This window comes from Ananas comosus, linkage group 8 (genome assembly GCF_001540865.1).
Source record: "Ananas comosus cultivar F153 linkage group 8, ASM154086v1, whole genome shotgun sequence".
Taxonomy (NCBI): Eukaryota; Viridiplantae; Streptophyta; class Magnoliopsida; order Poales; family Bromeliaceae; genus Ananas; species Ananas comosus.
In genome coordinates, this window is record NC_033628.1 from 3518130 (window position 1) to 3536546 (window position 18417).

Below are 18417 nucleotides of genomic sequence, written 5' to 3' on the forward strand. Positions count from 1 at the left end.
CACTAAAAGTTTACCCTTTTTATGTTCTTATTTTACGGAGCCCTAGCTGCTCCTATCTTATACGCTAATAAAAATTTATTTTGGCAGAGAGCTCACTATTTCATTCATTCATTCATTGCAACCAAAAGAATACAAATTCCCAATTTATTCGCCTGGATTCGTGCATAAGGCCTTTACTTCTCCGGCGAAAACCTTCGTTCTCCCTGGAAAAACCCTACGCCCTCCCCGACGCCATGCGAATAGCTCCTCTCTCTTCTTACCTCTTCTCCCTCTCCAGAACCCTCCTCCTCTCGCCCCGAAACCTACTCCTCCCCAATCTCTTCTCCTCCCACCTCCCTCTCCATTCCCCACCTCCCACCTCCTCTCCCCTCCCCTCTCCCTCCTCTCTCTCCGTCTCCCTCCCCTCCCCCCGCGCGTTCCAAACCCTCCCATGGCCTCCCCCCGCTCCCCCATCCTTCGACTCCGCGTCCACCATGGAGGAGCTCCTCGTCGCCTTCAAAGCCATGGAGTCCTCTGTAGAGAGCGGCGGCGGCGGCGGCGGCGACGAGAGGAAGCTCGGCGTGGCTTGCCTGAAGCTAGCGGAGCGTATGAGCGGCGAAGGATCCGGAAACTTCGAGAAAGGTCTCGCCTTTGCCCTCAGAGCTCTGAAGATCTTCGAGAAGTCCGATGGCGGGTGGTCGCTTCCGGTCGCAGAGGCGCTTTGCGTGGTCGGATCCATCAGTTGCAAGATGAAGCGGTTTGATGAGAGCTTGGAGTCGCTGAATACTGCTGTGGAGATTCTTGGTGCGTTGGAAAGGGGAGATGCTAATGTCTGTATTGCTGCCCACGACCAGCTCGCGAGGACAAAGACCGCCTTGGGGCGAAGATGGGAGGCTTTGGTCGATCAACGGAGGTCGTTTGAGCTTAAAGTTGCGATTTTGGAGCCAAATTGTAGGGAATTAGGGTGCGCCTATAAGGATACGGCAGAGGCTTACACATTGGTATTAGAGTTTAAGGAGGCGTTGCCTCTCTGTTTGAAGGCATTGGAGATTCATAAGCAACAGTTTGGCCTCGATTCGGCTGAGGTGGCCAAGGTTCGGCAGCTTCTTGGGGTTATTTATATCGGACTGGGGGAGAATGAGGAAGCGCTGCGACAGAGCGAACTCTCGAGGAGAATTTTTGGGGGTTTAGAATTGGTTGATGAATTGATACAAGCCGAAATTGATGCAGCCAACATACTAATTTTATTAGGTAGGTTGGATGAAGCGACTAGTGCTTTGAAAATGGCCATTCAGAAGGCAGAGAAGGAGAGTGAGGCCCGGGCTTTCGTGTTGGTAACGATGGCGAAAGCCTTGTGTTGCGAAGAGAAGTTTGGGGAGGCGAGGAGGTGCGTGGAGATTGCTTGCGGTATTCTTGACAAGAAGGAGACTTCATGCCCTTCGAAAGTAGTCGAAGCTTATGCGGAGGTATCAATGCTATATGAGTCAATGAGCGAGTTTGAGACTTCCCTATCTATGATGAAGAGGACTCTTGCTATGCTCCAGAAGCTTCCAGAGATGCAGCACATGGAGGGAAGTATTTCAGCAAGAATTGGCTGGTTGCTTCTCTTCACGAAGAGAGTGCCGCAGGCTGTTCCGTATCTGGAAAGTGCGATTGAGAAGCTGAAAAATTCCTTTGGACCTAAGCATTTTGGGTTGGGATTTGCTTATAAGCATTTGGGGCAGGCTTATTTGGAGATGAATCAGCTGCAGTTGGCTGTGAAGTTTCTCAGTCTTGCAAAGGACATAATTGAGATCTCATTTGGGACACAACACGAGGATTCTATCGACACGAACCAGTGTCTTGCAAATGCATATGGAATAATGGGAAGGTATGCTTTGTTACCCTGCTTTTACTTTATTTTTAACAATTTTCTTTAATTACTGGTTGCCACACTTAAATTGTGATGCCTAAAGGTTATCTTTTATCTGATATGACCTTGGAGTTGATTTTTTGGTGTTTAATTGATTGGAATATGAAATCATAAGCAAGACTAACCGGGCCGTTTCACTTTCTAGACTATCTTCTTGCTTAAGATGTCTGGTTTTTTCCTCCTATCTGTTCTTCGTCATCTGCCTCTCTTCATTATACTCATGTACCTGGGCACCAATTTCTGAATAAGTTTCATAGAGTAGATAAAATTCATCAAATATTAATGATCTTTATGCGGGCTGCTTGAAATCTTAAAAAAAAAAAAAACAAATTTGATTTTTCTGTACCTTTACTTGTATATCATGTGAGTGTGGAAGGATTGGTTGATGAGAGGTTCAATTTTACTTAAGCGCCTAAAAGAGTGATGAGTTGCTTAAGCAAGTCTAGAAGAGTCGGACAGCTCCTAGTGGAGAAGAGTTGGGGACCTGGGGTTGACGACTAAGGCTATAGCTTTTTAGGAACAATTTTAGTCACCAGTCAGCTCCGTGTCACGTTCACCTGATTCATTTTCTTTTTTGCTCTTACCGACGATAGCATCCCCTCTTTGCCAGTTTCAGTGGTTTAAGAATGCCGGTTGGGCCGAATCTCATAGATTTTTTCACATTTGTTTTTTTCTTTTTCCTCTCATTACAGTTTTCTTTATGGAAAAACTTGAGATAATTTTAGCATGTGACGGTAGGGCGACTTATTAAATAATTTCTAATTAAGGTTAATCAATATGATAGAGGGATTAAATCTTTATTTGCAACATTTTAGTGATCTTCATCATTGTCTAGTGTTCCAATGTCCTAAAAATTAGCTGAAAACAGTCTTAGAGTGAAAAGTGTTGCAACCACAAGATGGTGAAGTGGAGATGGTTGGATTACATGACGGTTTTTGAAGTTTTTTCTTGTTTTATGTACTTTGCCAACATTCAGCATCATTTTATATTATCCTCCAGTATTTTTCTGTTGTGATTTTGCCTAAGCTGATTCATAGATACATGAGTTGGCAAGTGGTAATTGTAAAAGAGAGGTTATGTGCATTACCCTTCCTCTATAATCTATTTTTCGACAAAATGATCGCTCTTACAAATTTTGATAATTTGTATATCAGCTTTTGCAGTTTCTCACATATTTGATATCTGATATTATCAACTTTGCAAAACTTCTGCGGAATTTTCTACTCAATTTTATGCTTAAGGGAAATAAAGTTTTTGAATACTCTTTGTAGTATGAGTTGCTAACTGGTGAGTTATTCATTATGTTAAACCAAAACATGATACGCTTATATACGCCATCTAATATTGTAAATGTCCTTGTTCTTTTTTATATTCAGTTGTTTGGCATATCAATTATCAATTAATTGAAACTCCTTTATGCTATTTTATCACTTTTATGACCATCTCCAATCGCTGTGTTGATAGGATCAAAATTTTTAAATTAGTCTTGCTAGTAAAACTCGTGTCATTGGCCAAAGTTTGGTTGTAGCAGAGAATTTTGATCAATTGACTGGTCCTTGCTGACTGGTCGGCCAGCTTGTGTATCACTCAGAACTGACATCACTGAGTTCCACAGTCTAGACAAACAACTAAAGAACCTAACTTATCAATGGGGTTGTCTATCTGGATGACTGTATCAAAGGCTTGTGATCCTAATTTTGCGATATTTTGACTCTTTTATAGTTTATTTCTCATAGATTTTCGTTATGAGATCCTGGTGTGACTCATTAGCCTTTTGACTAGAAAAAGAGTTTAGAGTGTTTTAATATCGTTAGTTCTGAACTTTCTATATTGTGTGTCTTATTCTCATTGTGATCTTGGATCCCCACTAAGAAAACATAGATGCTATTTTGGTCATGCTTCCTTGTTTACCTTTTTTCTTGTGCTTGTCTCTGTAGTTCAAACATAGTGTTGGGTTGATGGGGAACTATAAATGTAAGTTACAGAGTCAAACTACCAGGAAGAAAAAACATGCTAAATACTAGTATCGGAATAAAGTATGACAAAAGCTACATATATCCTTACATTATGCTTTTGAAAGGTAGCCACTGTAAAGATTGTTGCCAGGATTAGAATATTCATGTCCCTGTTCCATGTGATGAGTCAAAGAGACACGTTAATATTTGCCCATTTACCTTATTATTCTGAGCTCTTATTAACAATAAATCTAAACATGTTTTGACCTAATTTCTTGGATATTGTAGCCACTGTTCTTACAATCCTAGCAAAGATTTTTGGTTATTATCATGTCCCTGTTTTGGTTTTATTACCTCTGAATACATAAATCTGCAACAAGCGCTATATTTATTACATAGTGATATATATCAAAATGATTTGAAACATATGAAGCAATAATCTGGCTGCAAAGAAGACTGTTGCAATTTTTTTTTTGTACAATGGATTAATTGGTTAGAGATGAAGGTTGATTTGGCCAAAATTAACCAATAGATAGTCATCAATATACTTATTGTATCCCCCTTGTATCCTCCCATATGCATCTCGTATCTTTTCTTTTAAATTTTTTTGAAAATGCAGATACTTTGTGGCCGTGTCTGTAGGTGAAAACTGATTGGATAATATCCGATCATATTCTTGCTTGTATTCGATTTCATCTGCATCCGATTAGGAAATATTCGGATTGGGTTGGATACAGATGTGGATATGGTTTGAAAGAGTGCAAAATATCTTGGATATCCAGAAAATCGGATTTGGATATGGATATCTGAAAATGACATATGTATATATTAATTCACATATTGTGGAAAACCAAATAAGATGCTGGTATAGTTCGCATAGTAGCAGGCTTGCGAAGGAAGCGGGTGGTGTGGGGTTCAAGTCTTTAATCCCTACATTTGTTTTTTTTTACTTCTTCAATAACAATTATTTAAATTTAAGTAATATTATCTAAATTTATATATAGTTTTAAATTTTGACTTGAACCTGAATTTGAATTGTGAATTCGTATTGAAATATAAATTTTAAGTTTAAATTGTGAGTTCGAATTTGGATTCAAATTTTAATTACGAATTTAAATAGTGGATTTAATTTTCATTAATTTTCTTTTGTTTCAATATGAACATGATTTAAATTGTAAATTCAACATATTTTTTTGAATTCAACATATTTTTTTGAATTCAAATTTGAACATAAATTTAAATTAAATTATATTTGAAATGTGAATCAAAATTTGTATAAGAGGTTTGAATACAAACCATGAATTCGAATTCAAATTCAAAATTTAAAATTTAGATTGGATTTATATTTTGAGTGTGTAATTTAATTTTGAATTGTGAATTCTATTTTAAACATTTTTATTGGCGATTGATTTTTTCTTAAGCAAACAATAAAAAAGAGTTGATTCTGATTTCGATTCCTATTTTTAACCAAACAAATTAGGATATTTCGCCATTTTGTTTTCCATTACAATCTATTCTAATTCCTATTCTGATTTCGCTTTACATTTTGAACTAAACATACTCTTAGATTTTACCGAATAAGATATAGGCATATAAAGTTTGAACACGAGTGTGAATTTTAATTGCATCGTGTTTTATTTGCGCTAATTCTATTTTACATTCATATGTGCAAATTAGTATATATTGTTATCCGAATAATATCCTAATAAAATCTGATCCATATTCAAATCTGAACAAATATTTGATTTGTACCCGAATCCGTTTTCAGCGGTTATGGTAACAAAAATTCAATATTCGACACATCCGCATTCGAATTCGTATTCGAAAAAATAAATATGGATGCATATATGGTTTTGTCAAATATCCAACCGTATTCGATCCATTTTCACCCCTACGTTTCCGACACCCTATGTTGCATAGAAGATACGGGGATATGGATATGACACGATACAATACGGTAATATGACAATTTCTAAAACTTCAAGGATACAGTACGCGGGGTATACTTAAGTAAAATATTATTTTAAAAATATATTTAAATATATGTTAATTATATCTAATGATATATTGAGGACAATCTGGAAATCTGGATTATATTAAGGAATATATTCTGATATACATTACCTTGTATAATTGTTTTACATATGTTCATAAAAAAAGATAATCAATAGTATGAAATAATAATTCAAAAAGTATAAGCCAAGTATCATCCAACTTAATGAATTGATAACAATAGATATTTAGTTGCACAAACTAGATAATTAGCCATTCAACATTTATGTATGTTTTATTAGGATCTATTATATGTAACAGTAATAAAAAAAAAAAGCTAATAATTTAATAGAAGAAGAAAATCATTCTTTATGGTTTTTGTTGATTAGCGCTAGGTTGACAAACTAGATGAAAGAAAGTACAAGAGAAGCAGTAAAGGACTGAACCATAGGTTAATACGGTGGAGATAGAATGGAAGAAAGTGCTTTAATACTGTGTGGAGATAGAACGGGAGAAAGCGCTTTCAACCATTCAAGAGTAAAAAGATAAAATAAATGACAAATTGAAGTGAGATTGGCATTTTTCTCACTCTTTTCCTTATTTCCAATGGGCTTGGATGTGGGCTTGTTGAAAAATTTTGAGTTCTGATTATTTTAGACCAAAAAAGAATTGACTATATCCCCCCTGTATTCCCCCGTATTCTTTTTGTATCCAAGNTATATATATATATATATATATATATATATATTTTTTTTTTTTTTTAAATGCCGGACACTTCATTACCATATCGGACGCGTACTAGGCGCATATTTGGCGCATATCGGTATCTGATATGTGTTCGATATGGATATAGCATGAAATTTGAAGTATCCATGCTTAAATAGCCGACACATATTGGCTAATTATTTGGTGCATATACGTAGCTGATATGCATCGGATATGGCCACAATGTGTAAATAGAGTATTCATTATTCTTAGATGGCATGAATTGCTCCATTGCTCAGCCTAAAATACTCTAATCCAACTACATTATAGACTCAGTTTTATCTTAACCTGGCGCTTGACGCAACATGTGCTATGACTGGGTGAAGGAGTGTTCTAAACACCATAGCAGCTCAAATCTAGCTCAGCTCTATCCAAAATATAGCTAGGTTTATGATTGAGGTCCGGACCTCGAACCTTACCTTCATCTACTTTGTTGAGAAATTGAGATTGATGGATGCGTATAAATAATGTTTTCTTCAGGAATTGGGAAAAGAAACATAGCATGGAGTGACAGAAGAGAAGAGCAGAAGAGGCTAGAACTCGGGGAAGGGGCATTTGAGTGATTGAAAGATAATGAATGTAATAAGAAGTTGCAGCAAACTATTAGAACGAGATCTAAGTGACAAAGAAAAGCACCCTTCAAGATATTGTGCACTATTAGAACTTTTTAACTTTTTGGAAAGCTGTTGCAACTTAGAGAGAAAAAACTTAAGACTGTACAAGGTCAAGCATAAATAGCCCTTGCATTTGCATTGTTATAGTTGGAAAAAAACAAGAATCAAGAAATGAAAGCCACTACAATGGTCCTATAGCAGATGATCTATAATGTGTAGACTTCAAAATCAGTGATTATAAGTACTTGTAGATTTGGTTGGAAGTTGATTTAAGGTTTAGATGATTTAATGTATTCTGCTCAGACCCTTTATGTAGGGCGTGAGGAGTAAATGTTGAAGATGGAGAGGTCCTCTTATACCTTCTAGCATGAGTAGTACTATAAGTAGTCCTATTTCCTTTAGTCCATATCATTTGGTTGTATCGGTGCCTTAATTTATCCCAGTTTTTCAAGATTTAAATAAATACATATTGTAATTTAGTTTGCTGAATGTTCCATTTATGACATAAAATGATAGCGTGGACTAGCAATCGGAATACTTTATATCTTTGATGTGTTCAATATAGCTTTGCACACTGTATGCCCCCCCTCCCTTTATTCTTCTTTGCGAGCTAATTTGTTCTACTTTGCTTGAAGGTGCTATTTTGATTAAAACAGCATGCACTAGTAAATTTCTTTTATTTGAAAGCCTCTTATGAACTGGTATATCTCAAAGTAGAATGGAATTTTCTGTGTAATTGAACACGTCTGTTGTTTCCACTTACATAATTTGCTACTTTCTAATACAGCTATGCGATTGCAATGGATTTCCAACAACAAGTAGTCGATGGGTGGGAAGCACAGGGGCCTAGTGCTGCGGACGAGGTCAGAGAAGCTCACCGGCTTCTTGAGCAGCTAAAGAAAAAGGCTCAGGGATCTCGTTCTGCAGTATTTCCGGCCAATTCTCTTCCACTGCCGCCTTCTAGAAAGTGATACAATTCCTGCCAATCTCCCACAACTCAAATGTAAGTCATCGATGTTTATAGGTGTTCTCTTTTGTTAATTGTATTACCAGTTTCATTCTTAGGCAAGGTCATCTTTTAGAATGATGAAGCAGCTCAAGTAACCTTGCTTATTATATGTCTAATTTTGGCTTGGAACTGAACTTGATTTTTAAGTCTTCTGGTAGAATAATGATGTGATGGGTTGCCTGTTTGGTTTGGTTTATGGAACAACTTCTCTACTTCGTGGAGCAGCAATTAGATTTTAGATGTTTTATAAACAAAATAAGTCTAGAGTTTAGAGGATTGGCCCGGGTAGAATGCAAAAAGAACTTTTGGATCCTGAAGCCGAAGTTCTAGTTTGAAGTTTCTACTTCTATTGTAGCAGTAACCTTGTGGTGGGATTTGAATGAAAAAGCTGTACTGCTTCTTTGAGGCTCAAGCTAAGGCCAAACAGAACATTCAAATAGAGAGGGTAAATAAACTAACTATTGGAAACAGTTTTCTAGCCAAATTTTCTTTAATTTCTTTTGGGTTTGTTAAGGAGATGTGTGGTCAAACATACTGATTATGAACTAATAATCTTCTATTGGAAGCAGGCGATCGTGCATGACCTCCAGCAGCGTTCTTCTAGTCAATATTTGTCTTGTGTTCAATGCTGCTGCCCTCGCACAGGTTTCAAAATGAATAAGGTGAGGTAATGTACCGGTCTGCAAGGAAGATGGAAAGATATGCTATAACTAGGAACTGCATCATCTCCATACGAGCTTTCCAATGATTTGTTTTGACAATTAGAAGAGCAAACCAACGAGATTCACCGAGTCTATTTCCAAATCTCGATGAGGCGCAAATCGCAAGGTGCACACCGTGACCACTCTGGATCGCCCACATGCGTGCACATGGCATATCATACGCAGGACATACTCGTTCGACCTGTTCTGATTCATGCACAGGAATCCCAAAGAGAAGTTGCTGTTCATAAGCTCAGCAATGCGCAGGTGATGTTCATGCACATATGCATTGAGTTTTCCTTGCGTCTGCTGCTACTCTCTGCTTCTCCAACTCAGAGCCTCAGTTCCCTGCAGGTAATAGCTGTATTTGTTGCTCCCAAGAGAACCCATCATTATAATATTATTTATTTATATATTTATTTATTTATTTATTCGAGGTAACTTCTGAGACCACAGTAGATAAGAGATTTGTATAATGGTAAATTACATCTTAGTGTTTCTTAATGAATTTAATTAAATATTGATTACTGTGTGGCTTGGCAGTGAAGTTGTGCAGTATATTATTACCTTGATACAGCCTTTTTAGCTTTTGACTGCATTTAAAGTTTGGTTGTTTTATTTTTCATTTTATTTCCAGAGATTATGTGGTCTAAGTTGACTAGAGGGTCGACACTTGTCAATTATTGATTGGTCTCCTGGGTATTATTATTATATATTTTTGATAATGAATGAGGGGCGGTTAAAATTGGATAGGGAGTTTTCTATTGTCTCACGAAGTTAAGAGTGTGGTCCCCAGTCATTAGGGTTGTCAACGAGGCTCATTTCATAAAGGAGCCGAAAAATTCAGCTCCTGTTCAGTTGACTGATGACCAAAAAAGAATTGGAAATAATATATATAGAAAATAATTTTTTTAGATCTTATCCATTAGATTTTGATGTAATTGTTAAAATTTTATATATAGATGATCTTTTTTAAATTTAGTTTGGCTTTATATTTAGGTCGGACTAAAAATTAAATAATAAAAAATAATAAAAGTTTGTATTATATTATTGTATAATTATTTATTTATATATATAAATATGTAAAATATATAAATATAAATATATAATATATGTATTTGAGCTGTTATCGAGCCGAACATGAGCGAGTTAATCTCAATTCGTGTTCGGCTCGTTTATTAAACAACTTGAGAAATTCAGCTTGTGTTTGGCTTGTTTACTAAACGAGCGATTCGATCTCGAGCTTATTTCAAGCAGAACACAAGTTGGCTCGCAAATAGCGAGTTGGATTGCCACCCTAACCAGCAATAGAATTATTACATTCTGGTCCTCAACCTCTTGTTTTATTACAATTTTATCCTTCATCTCATCCTGCAATTACTATTTTAGGTTAATTTCATATAGATCTCTATAAAAGTATCGGATAATAGATAAATTCCTATAGAACTTAAAGTAAATAGATTTATACTGTCAAAAATTCTCAGATTTGCGAACATATCCCAATAGAGTTCTAGTTCCCTTATATATGTTTATATCAATTGATTCGCCGTTAGTTTTTTAACGATGAATGCGTATAATGATTATTGTCCTTACAAATTTGTTCATGTAAAAAATTATTTTTCTTTCTTTCTTTCTCTCCCAGCTTTCGTTGCAGTACGTATGGCGTACTTTATTTTTGCCGCAGTCGAGGGCTCGCTTTCGACGTCGTTGCAGCCGTAGGTACCGCCGTCGTCCAAGATAAAGAGAAGATGATGAGAAAAATGACGGGACTCACATACAAATTATATATATATATAAGGAATAAAAAGGTCATTTTATTCCTTAATTAATTGTGATTAGCTTTTTTAATTTATAGTTATCTAAATTTTAGTAACAGAAGGATATATTTGCGGACAACAAAATTTTGGAGGGATAAATCTGACAACTTAAGTTTTATAGCAATTATAAGGCCCGTTCGGTTCAACATAGATTGCAATTAGAGGCGTGTAAGCGGAGATTTATTATTTAGATCTGTATTTATCAATGTCGGGCCCGTATAAATCTGACAACTTAAGTTTTATAGCAATTATAAGGGCCCGTTCGGTTCAACATAGATTGCAATTAGAGGCGTGTAAGCGGAGATTTATTAGTATTTAGATCTGTATTTATCATGTCGGGCAATATACAGTTGTCACTTCCGCAGATACAACTATATTGTTTGGATGCATGTAATTAGAAGGTGGTGTTCTAGATCTTATCTCTTTAAGCAAAGATTTTTTCTTTTTGTTCAGTGGTGCCACAAAGTTTAGATGTTGCAGATGGAGTTGCAGCTAATTTAGATGCAAGTTCATCTACAGCAGTTACTGTTATAACATGAGCATTAAAATTTGTTTGTGATTTATGTAATCTAACTTAAAACTTGTGATGTAATAACAAATTGAGAACACTGTAAAATACTAGAAAAATCAGACACTGATGTAGTAGGAAGTTATAAATTGATTGATACGAAAGTGTGCGGGGTATCATCTTGAGGCGTATTTTTGTTCTTCGTGGGTAAAAACGCCTCTCGATCTGCATGAAGTGGAACAAAAAAAATCCAGAAAATACGCAAATAATAAAATAAATTATTAATTAGGATAAATAATGAAAGCAAAGGGATATAAAATAAGCCCGTGGACCTGACCCGAACCGGCTCGGTTAGGCTCGTGTTGGAATAAGACAAATAAGCTTGGAGGGAAGAGAGAAAAGATTTATCATATTTGGACATAGAATCAATCTTGAGTTTAGAAATAAGATTTAAATTGATCATTTTTGAAAAAGATCTTAAATTCACATGCCCTAATCTATCATGTTATACATCACAAGATTTGGTATTGAAAACAACAGTAAAATAATAAGAAGGAGAACTTAAGATCCACTATCGAAAGCATACTGTATATTGTGAAGGATCAAGAATTTTTTCCAGCAATTAACTTCAATTCGACCTTTTCGTTTCCTAACACATTATAAGACTCCACCCCTAATTCGTTGAGCCCAAACTACTAGCCCAAAATAATTAAATTAAGTTATTACTATTAGGATCCATGATCACTTATATTCACAATCACAATTTTGTTTCTATCTGATGTAGGACTATTGGAGTGTCACAAACTCTTCGTGTTTAGGCTCTGACGTCCTCATCAACCCAATCACATATAGTCCAATTTCATCAGGCGATGTGAAGCCGACCTTACACTTTCAATTGGTGAACGGGCTCTAATAACAATATAACAATCCAATTCACTAGCAATAATAATTCAATGAACCCAAACTACTAGCCTAAAATATTTAAGCCTAATTATTATTATTGTGATTTATGATATATTTTCAATTACAATCTCATTTTCATCCGATGTGGGACTATTGGGTGTCACATATAGTGACAGCTTTCTTATATCCAACAGTTATATATTCTCTACTTGTGTTATGATAAAATAAGAATAAGAATAAGAATCTCAAGTACAGATATGAATATTGGTTTTCGAGTCTAATCACCAATTTAAGTCATAGAAAGTAAGGTTAACAAAGGGTGTTGAGGAGATCAACCTAAAGGTAGAGTTGGGCGGTTCACTCTTAATCATTTAAAATGATTATACTAATTGTTCTAGCCCTTCTTATAGACACTTTTTTTTTTTTTTTGCTTTTAATAAAAATATTTTGCAGGAAAGTGATTGTCAGGGCCACACACGTACAGAAGTCATCCATCTTCTTATTCCTAGGAAGTTAGGAGTAGGTAGTAGGTTTCTGGGTATGATTCGAGTTCAAGCTTTGATTTTTGTTCTAGTTCTTACTTTTTAAAGTTTTTGTCCTTAGGTTTAAATTTTTTTATCTTTGGAGTTAGGTCCATGTCTTTGATTTTGAATCTCAGTCAAATTTATGTTAGATAGGTTATGGGTCGTTCTAATTTTTCTAAGTCGGTATTAATCTTTTATTTTTATAGTTTAAAATAGTTTGGATTACCAATCTGAAATCAAGGGTCCTTTGAGTCCTTTTTAAGTTCTTGGGCAAACTTAGACTAAAAAGGGGATAATTTATCAAGTAGGCAGGTGGCTTGATAGGTTCTATCTAAAGTTGACCTATTCCTATGAATCTTTTGGACAAAATTTTGAAATTAATAAATCTGGTTATTTATAAGAATATTGTCTACCATTTCTAAATTATTATTATTTTTTTTTGAGAGATAGGTAGCACGCTACCTGCTTTGTTTATTTCATTAAGAAATACACTTAGCTGGAAATGTGAATCAATTAGAATTCGAACTTGGGACCTCGGGTACCAACCACCAAGTCCTTTGCCACTTGCTCTAAGGACGGTCGGTTCCATTTCTAAATTATTGAAATCAATAATGATAAACCTAGCATCGCCTCCATTATTTGTACCGAAGGCATCTTCTACGGCAAGCCAAAGTTTTTTGATAGTTTGTATTTCCTAATAAGTTTCATACAGTTCATGTAACGACCCAGCCCACTAGCAATAATAACTCGTTGGGCCTATCCAACAGCCCAAAATGCTTAAGCCCAGTTATTATTACTAGTGTCTAAGTCTCTTATAAACCCAATGACAACCCCATTCCCATCCGATGTGGGACTATTGGGGTGTCACAGTTCATCGAATAGACAACTAAGGATTTTGATCCTTCAAGTAAGCTTAATTTCCTCGCATTAATTGAGACAGCAAATGATTGGTAGAATCTTTAGAATTGGAAGAATCAATGGAAAGTGCTAAAGGAGCTTTAGAAGAAGCACAATAAAGTGGTGTTTTCCCACTTGTGGCTATGTGTCCCAAAGTAATTAGTCAATCCGCCAATTGTTCTTGTCACCTCACAAAACTTACTCTTTTGAATTTCTCATGTTTAAGGTTGTAAGAGTCATCTAAGGCTATTCTAAACAGTCTAACTGAGAGAACAAGAAGATCAAACATAACTTAAACTAGCTTAAAAAAAAATTCGAAAGACTTTTTTAGAAAATCAAACATATTATTTAATATTTTTTACTACAGTCAACCGGAATATTTTTAGAGGTTTAAGTTACTAAAAGGACGATTTTTATAAAAATTAGCTCAGCGGCAAATAGATGACCCAAACAATTTTAATGTTTAATTTTGATTTAGGTATTTTCCGACTGAATATATCCTACAGCTAACACTCTCATTCGGATTCAGCTGTAGTTGCATCCGCATTACAGCAACTATATATTATGGTACCAAATCCAGCTGTAATAAAGTGGAAAGGGGTGGAGTGTTGGGGACCAAATTAAAACTCAAGGTCTCACTTTGATGCATAGGTTTTGTGTAGACGAGCTTTCACACCGGGCAAAGTTCATCAATGTTTTTTTTTTTTGAAGAGAGATAGGTAGCACGCTATCCGTTTCGTTTATTTCAATTAGAAATAAATTTATCTAGAAATATGAATCAACTAGGATTTGAACTTGGGATCTCGAGTACCGACCACCAAATCCTTTGCCACTTGCTCTACGGATGATTGGTGAAGTTCATCAATGTTGTTAGGGCAAAGTTGCTTTTAATCCAAAGTTGCTTTTAAGTGTTATATGAGTGTGTTATGAGCTGAACTCCTAAACCGTTGACTCGGTAAAATGTCCTTTTTCAAAAAGTGCATAAAGAAGTGGAGTAGCTTTTGATAGTGATCCTCGAAGTTTGCGCCCACAACTGAATCAAGCGATTCGGCTGATGAGGGATCTGATCAGCCAAGTTCAAATATTACACTATATATTCGGTTCGGCTGAAATGAGTCGAATAATGCGAAGAGATTACAGCTCCTAGAAAAGCAGAAAAATGTGCGAAAATAAATTGGTCTTCTTGTTCTTAGGGAAAAAAGACTATTTGTTAGGCATCTTCTGGCTATTTATAGTCTTGTCTGTTATTTATTTAGTTACTCCTCATTATCAGCTCTGTCCCTGCTTCTGCTGGTCACTCTTGGCCGATCCTAACTGCATCAACTCTAACCAATTTTCAATTTTCTGGATACATTCTTTTCAAATCCTGGTGTACCACATGTCACTTTATATTTGGCTTCGGGAGCTATTTCTGTAGTGTGTTCCGACTCAGCACGTGGCGCAATTTTTATGGCGCTAACATGGTGCAAATAATAATAAGTAGATCTTATTATGTTTTTTTTTTTAAAAAAAAAATAAAGAGAGAAATGTAGTATACTATCTATTTCATTTATTTTGTTAAAAAATAAAATAAACTTAGTTAGAAATGTAAGATAATCAATCTAATTATGTCTCTGATATCAATGTAGAACGCAGCGAAAGTATTTATTCCTATGTTTTGCGGAAGTGACTTGTACTAGAATGTGGTAAGTTCCGGATCGTAGAGATTGATTTGCGTGTCATTGGATTGTCCACGAAGGTCGTGTAACACTTCAAACCCGTGGTAAATCAAGTTATCAACGAGCTAGATCTATAATTCATCGTTCAAAACCCTTTAGAAGTAATAGGTTAATAAAGGATGTAGTTTTTCTCTCTTACAAAATAGCTTACAAATCTAGTCCAATTAGGCAACATAATAATCGTCGGATCGAGTCCGATCATGAGCGGAGCAGATTCGATTTGACCGAATGCCAACAGCTAAAAATATAAAATAATTAAATTTTTAATTTAAAATTTTAAATATCAATCATTAAATATTTTGTCATTTATTTTAAGGACAGTAAATAGGTGATATAATGTTGGATTGTTATCTTTTGTGCTATGTCCCTGGACGCATTTAAGGCTACTCTTTATTGAGTACGCAAGCAAATGCACATGCTCTGTTGTTTTCAGTGTCTGGGACAGCTCTCCACTAGGGAAGTAACTGTTTCCTGGAGACTCAGCATGTGAACAAGAAAGAAGAGTACCGTACATGTTTTGGTGAATGGTGGGGCACTGGGTGTCCTTTGTTCCACATTTTAGTACAAGAAGGCAAGGGAAAATGAGAGATCTTCAATATACTAACCCATGAATATCTTTTCAAGAGGTGAAATGATTCTTCTTTTTCTTTTTCTTTTTTTTCTAGAATTTTTTTTCTAAAAAATTAGTAGTATGTTACCTGCTTTTTTTTTTTATTTTATTTAAAAATAAATTTAACTGAAAATATGAATCAATTAGGATTTAAACTTGGAATCTCGGTTGCCAACCACCAAGCCCTTTGTCACTTGGGTTAGGGACGGTCGGGTTTTTTTTTTTAGAATTTTCAAAGCAGATTCTGCACTATCCGTCTCTAAATTGTTAGGAAAGTTTTATTTTGATCCTTCAACTTTTAAGTTCGACTCCCGAGACTCCCTATTTTTGGTTTTGTTCAATTTAAGTTCTTAATTTAAGAAAATAATTGCCCACACACGGTTGGTCTGTACATCTCTGCATCTAAAAATTTATTATCTTCTGTCCATCTTATACTTTTAATTTAACAGTCTTATTGTGGGGATGCTTGATTTAAAGTATTTATATTTGGATTGAAAATCGGAATAAATCATTGTCATTGTTAATATTTGGATCGAGGAATTGGCATTTTGATTTCCATTCTCGGTGGATTTGTATCTCTCAAAAGTTACTCCCATCTCCATGGTTAGAATCAACTTTGATTTCGTAAGTGATTGGAATTTTTTTTCCACCAATAATTATTTGAATTCAAACATAAATTAAATAAATTCATTGGATTAAATCATAACTTCAAATTTGAATTTGAAATATGATTTTAAAATTTAAATTTAAATTCTTAATTTTTAATTTATAGTTTTGAATTTAAATTTTAACTTTGATTTTTAATTTGAATTATAAATTCAAATTTTAAGTTCAAATTTAGATTCAAATTTGTATTAAAATTTTGAATAACAAATTTAAATTTTAATATATATATATATATATATATATATATACTATAATATGAGAGAGGAGAGAGAGAGAGAAGAGAGAGAGAGAGAGAGCTAGCTCCTATGCTTTTGAAAGTACGCAAACCTCCGTACTTGTAATGTTTTTCAAATGATGAGACAATCCGATTCGGCAATCGTTCCATTAACATGACTACTTATAGAACTACATAGAAACCAAATTCATAATTTTTTGACTTCGTTTGTCTATATATCGAATTTCAATTAAAAGTGATTTTGATTTCGATTTTGATTCTTCTTATAAATAAAAAAAAATTGTTACTTTTATACGCTGTTTCGATTTGGGACATTTTTTTTTCTATCCGATTTTGATTTTCTCTCTGAATCAAACATGCTCTAAATATAAGAAAAACTGTAATTCATTAACGTAGGGTTGAAATACGATGGGATTAGGGGCCTGTGACGCCCCGACTTCCTCAGTCGGTCCCATCCTAGGACTACTCCCGTCCTAGCACGCTTAACTCTCTTAACCTCTTGGGTCTAGCCACCACCCAAAATGCTTAAGCCGGGTTAAGAGTTTAGCCCTATTATATCTCATATATAGGACTATCTGGGGTCTCACAGGGCCACTAATTAAATGAATCTTGCATGGATGGTTTCCCACCAAAGTGTAGGCCAGTATTAAAAAGAAAAAATAACATAGAGTAAAGTAAAATAGTATTAATAGTTTAACATATCAAATATTAAATCTAAAAGCTATGCCAAAGTTCGTGGAGTAGTGGATCTTAGGACTCATGTCCCTTGCAAGTTAAAAAGGAAGGTTCTAAATTGTGCATGTAAAGAATTAATTAATACGAGTACTACATAGTAAGGTGAAAAGTGGGGTAGTACGTGTTGTTTCCATCCCAAAGTTTAGTATTAATAGGAACAGGGAAAAAGAAAGATCTTCCCAACATGAACATCCTATGAATCTTTTAGGTTGAAGTTGACACAGCTCTAAGCCACGTTGAGAGGAATGAAACATATATATATATATATATATATATATATATATATANTATATATATATATATATATATATATATATATATATATATATATATATATATATATATATAAAAGAACGAAAAGAGATGATACAAGAAAATTACTTTTCCGACAAAAACGAAAATATTATTTATTAACTTTCAATAATCTAAATTACATTGACTGCGCGCCATATCTTTATATAGAGGCAATATCCTAATCCTACTGAACAAAAATAATAATTCTAATATGCAGTATTGAAATTTAAAAGTTGATAATTCAAAATTTTAAACTAAATTTTTTTAAAATGACGTATTGAAAGCATTTCGCAAGTTAGAGGAGTAAAATTGTTATTTTACATAATATACAGTATTACTGAATTTCGGTAATGCAAGATACACACCCCCCTCTTGTTAATATTTTTGGTATAATTCTGTACCATTTGTAATGCTATATTAACGACCTAATTACATACTGGATAAACCAAGCACGGTAATCCTAACAGGATTGCCTGTAATCCTATTAGAATAACCCGAACCAAACGCACCCTAAGCCTAATCAAATCAGAAATAATTAAATAATTGGACAAAAAAAAACAGAACTTCTCAAAAATAACATAAA

The 18417-nt window shown here is 34.8% G+C and overlaps 1 protein-coding gene across 1 annotated transcript; it reads left to right on the forward strand.

The window, feature by feature from the left end:
* On the forward strand, positions 104 to 9499 carry LOC109714460 (protein KINESIN LIGHT CHAIN-RELATED 2-like). The gene is made up of 3 exons (XM_020239099.1): positions 104 to 1849; positions 8005 to 8220; positions 8796 to 9499. The coding sequence occupies exons 1-2, from the start codon at positions 234 to 236 to the stop codon at positions 8186 to 8188; spliced, it is 1800 nt and encodes a 599-aa protein (XP_020094688.1). The 5' UTR covers positions 104 to 233; the 3' UTR covers positions 8189 to 8220; positions 8796 to 9499.

Bases quoted from the DNA above. Each gene is read 5' to 3' on its own strand.
- LOC109714460 (XM_020239099.1), top strand. From the start codon at position 234: ATGCGAATAGCTCCTCTCTCTTCTTACCTCTTCTCCCTCTCCAGAACC. The intron at 1,850-8,004 runs GTATGCTTTGTT...TTTCTAATACAG, and splicing joins GCATATGGAATAATGGGAAG to CTATGCGATTGCAATGGATT.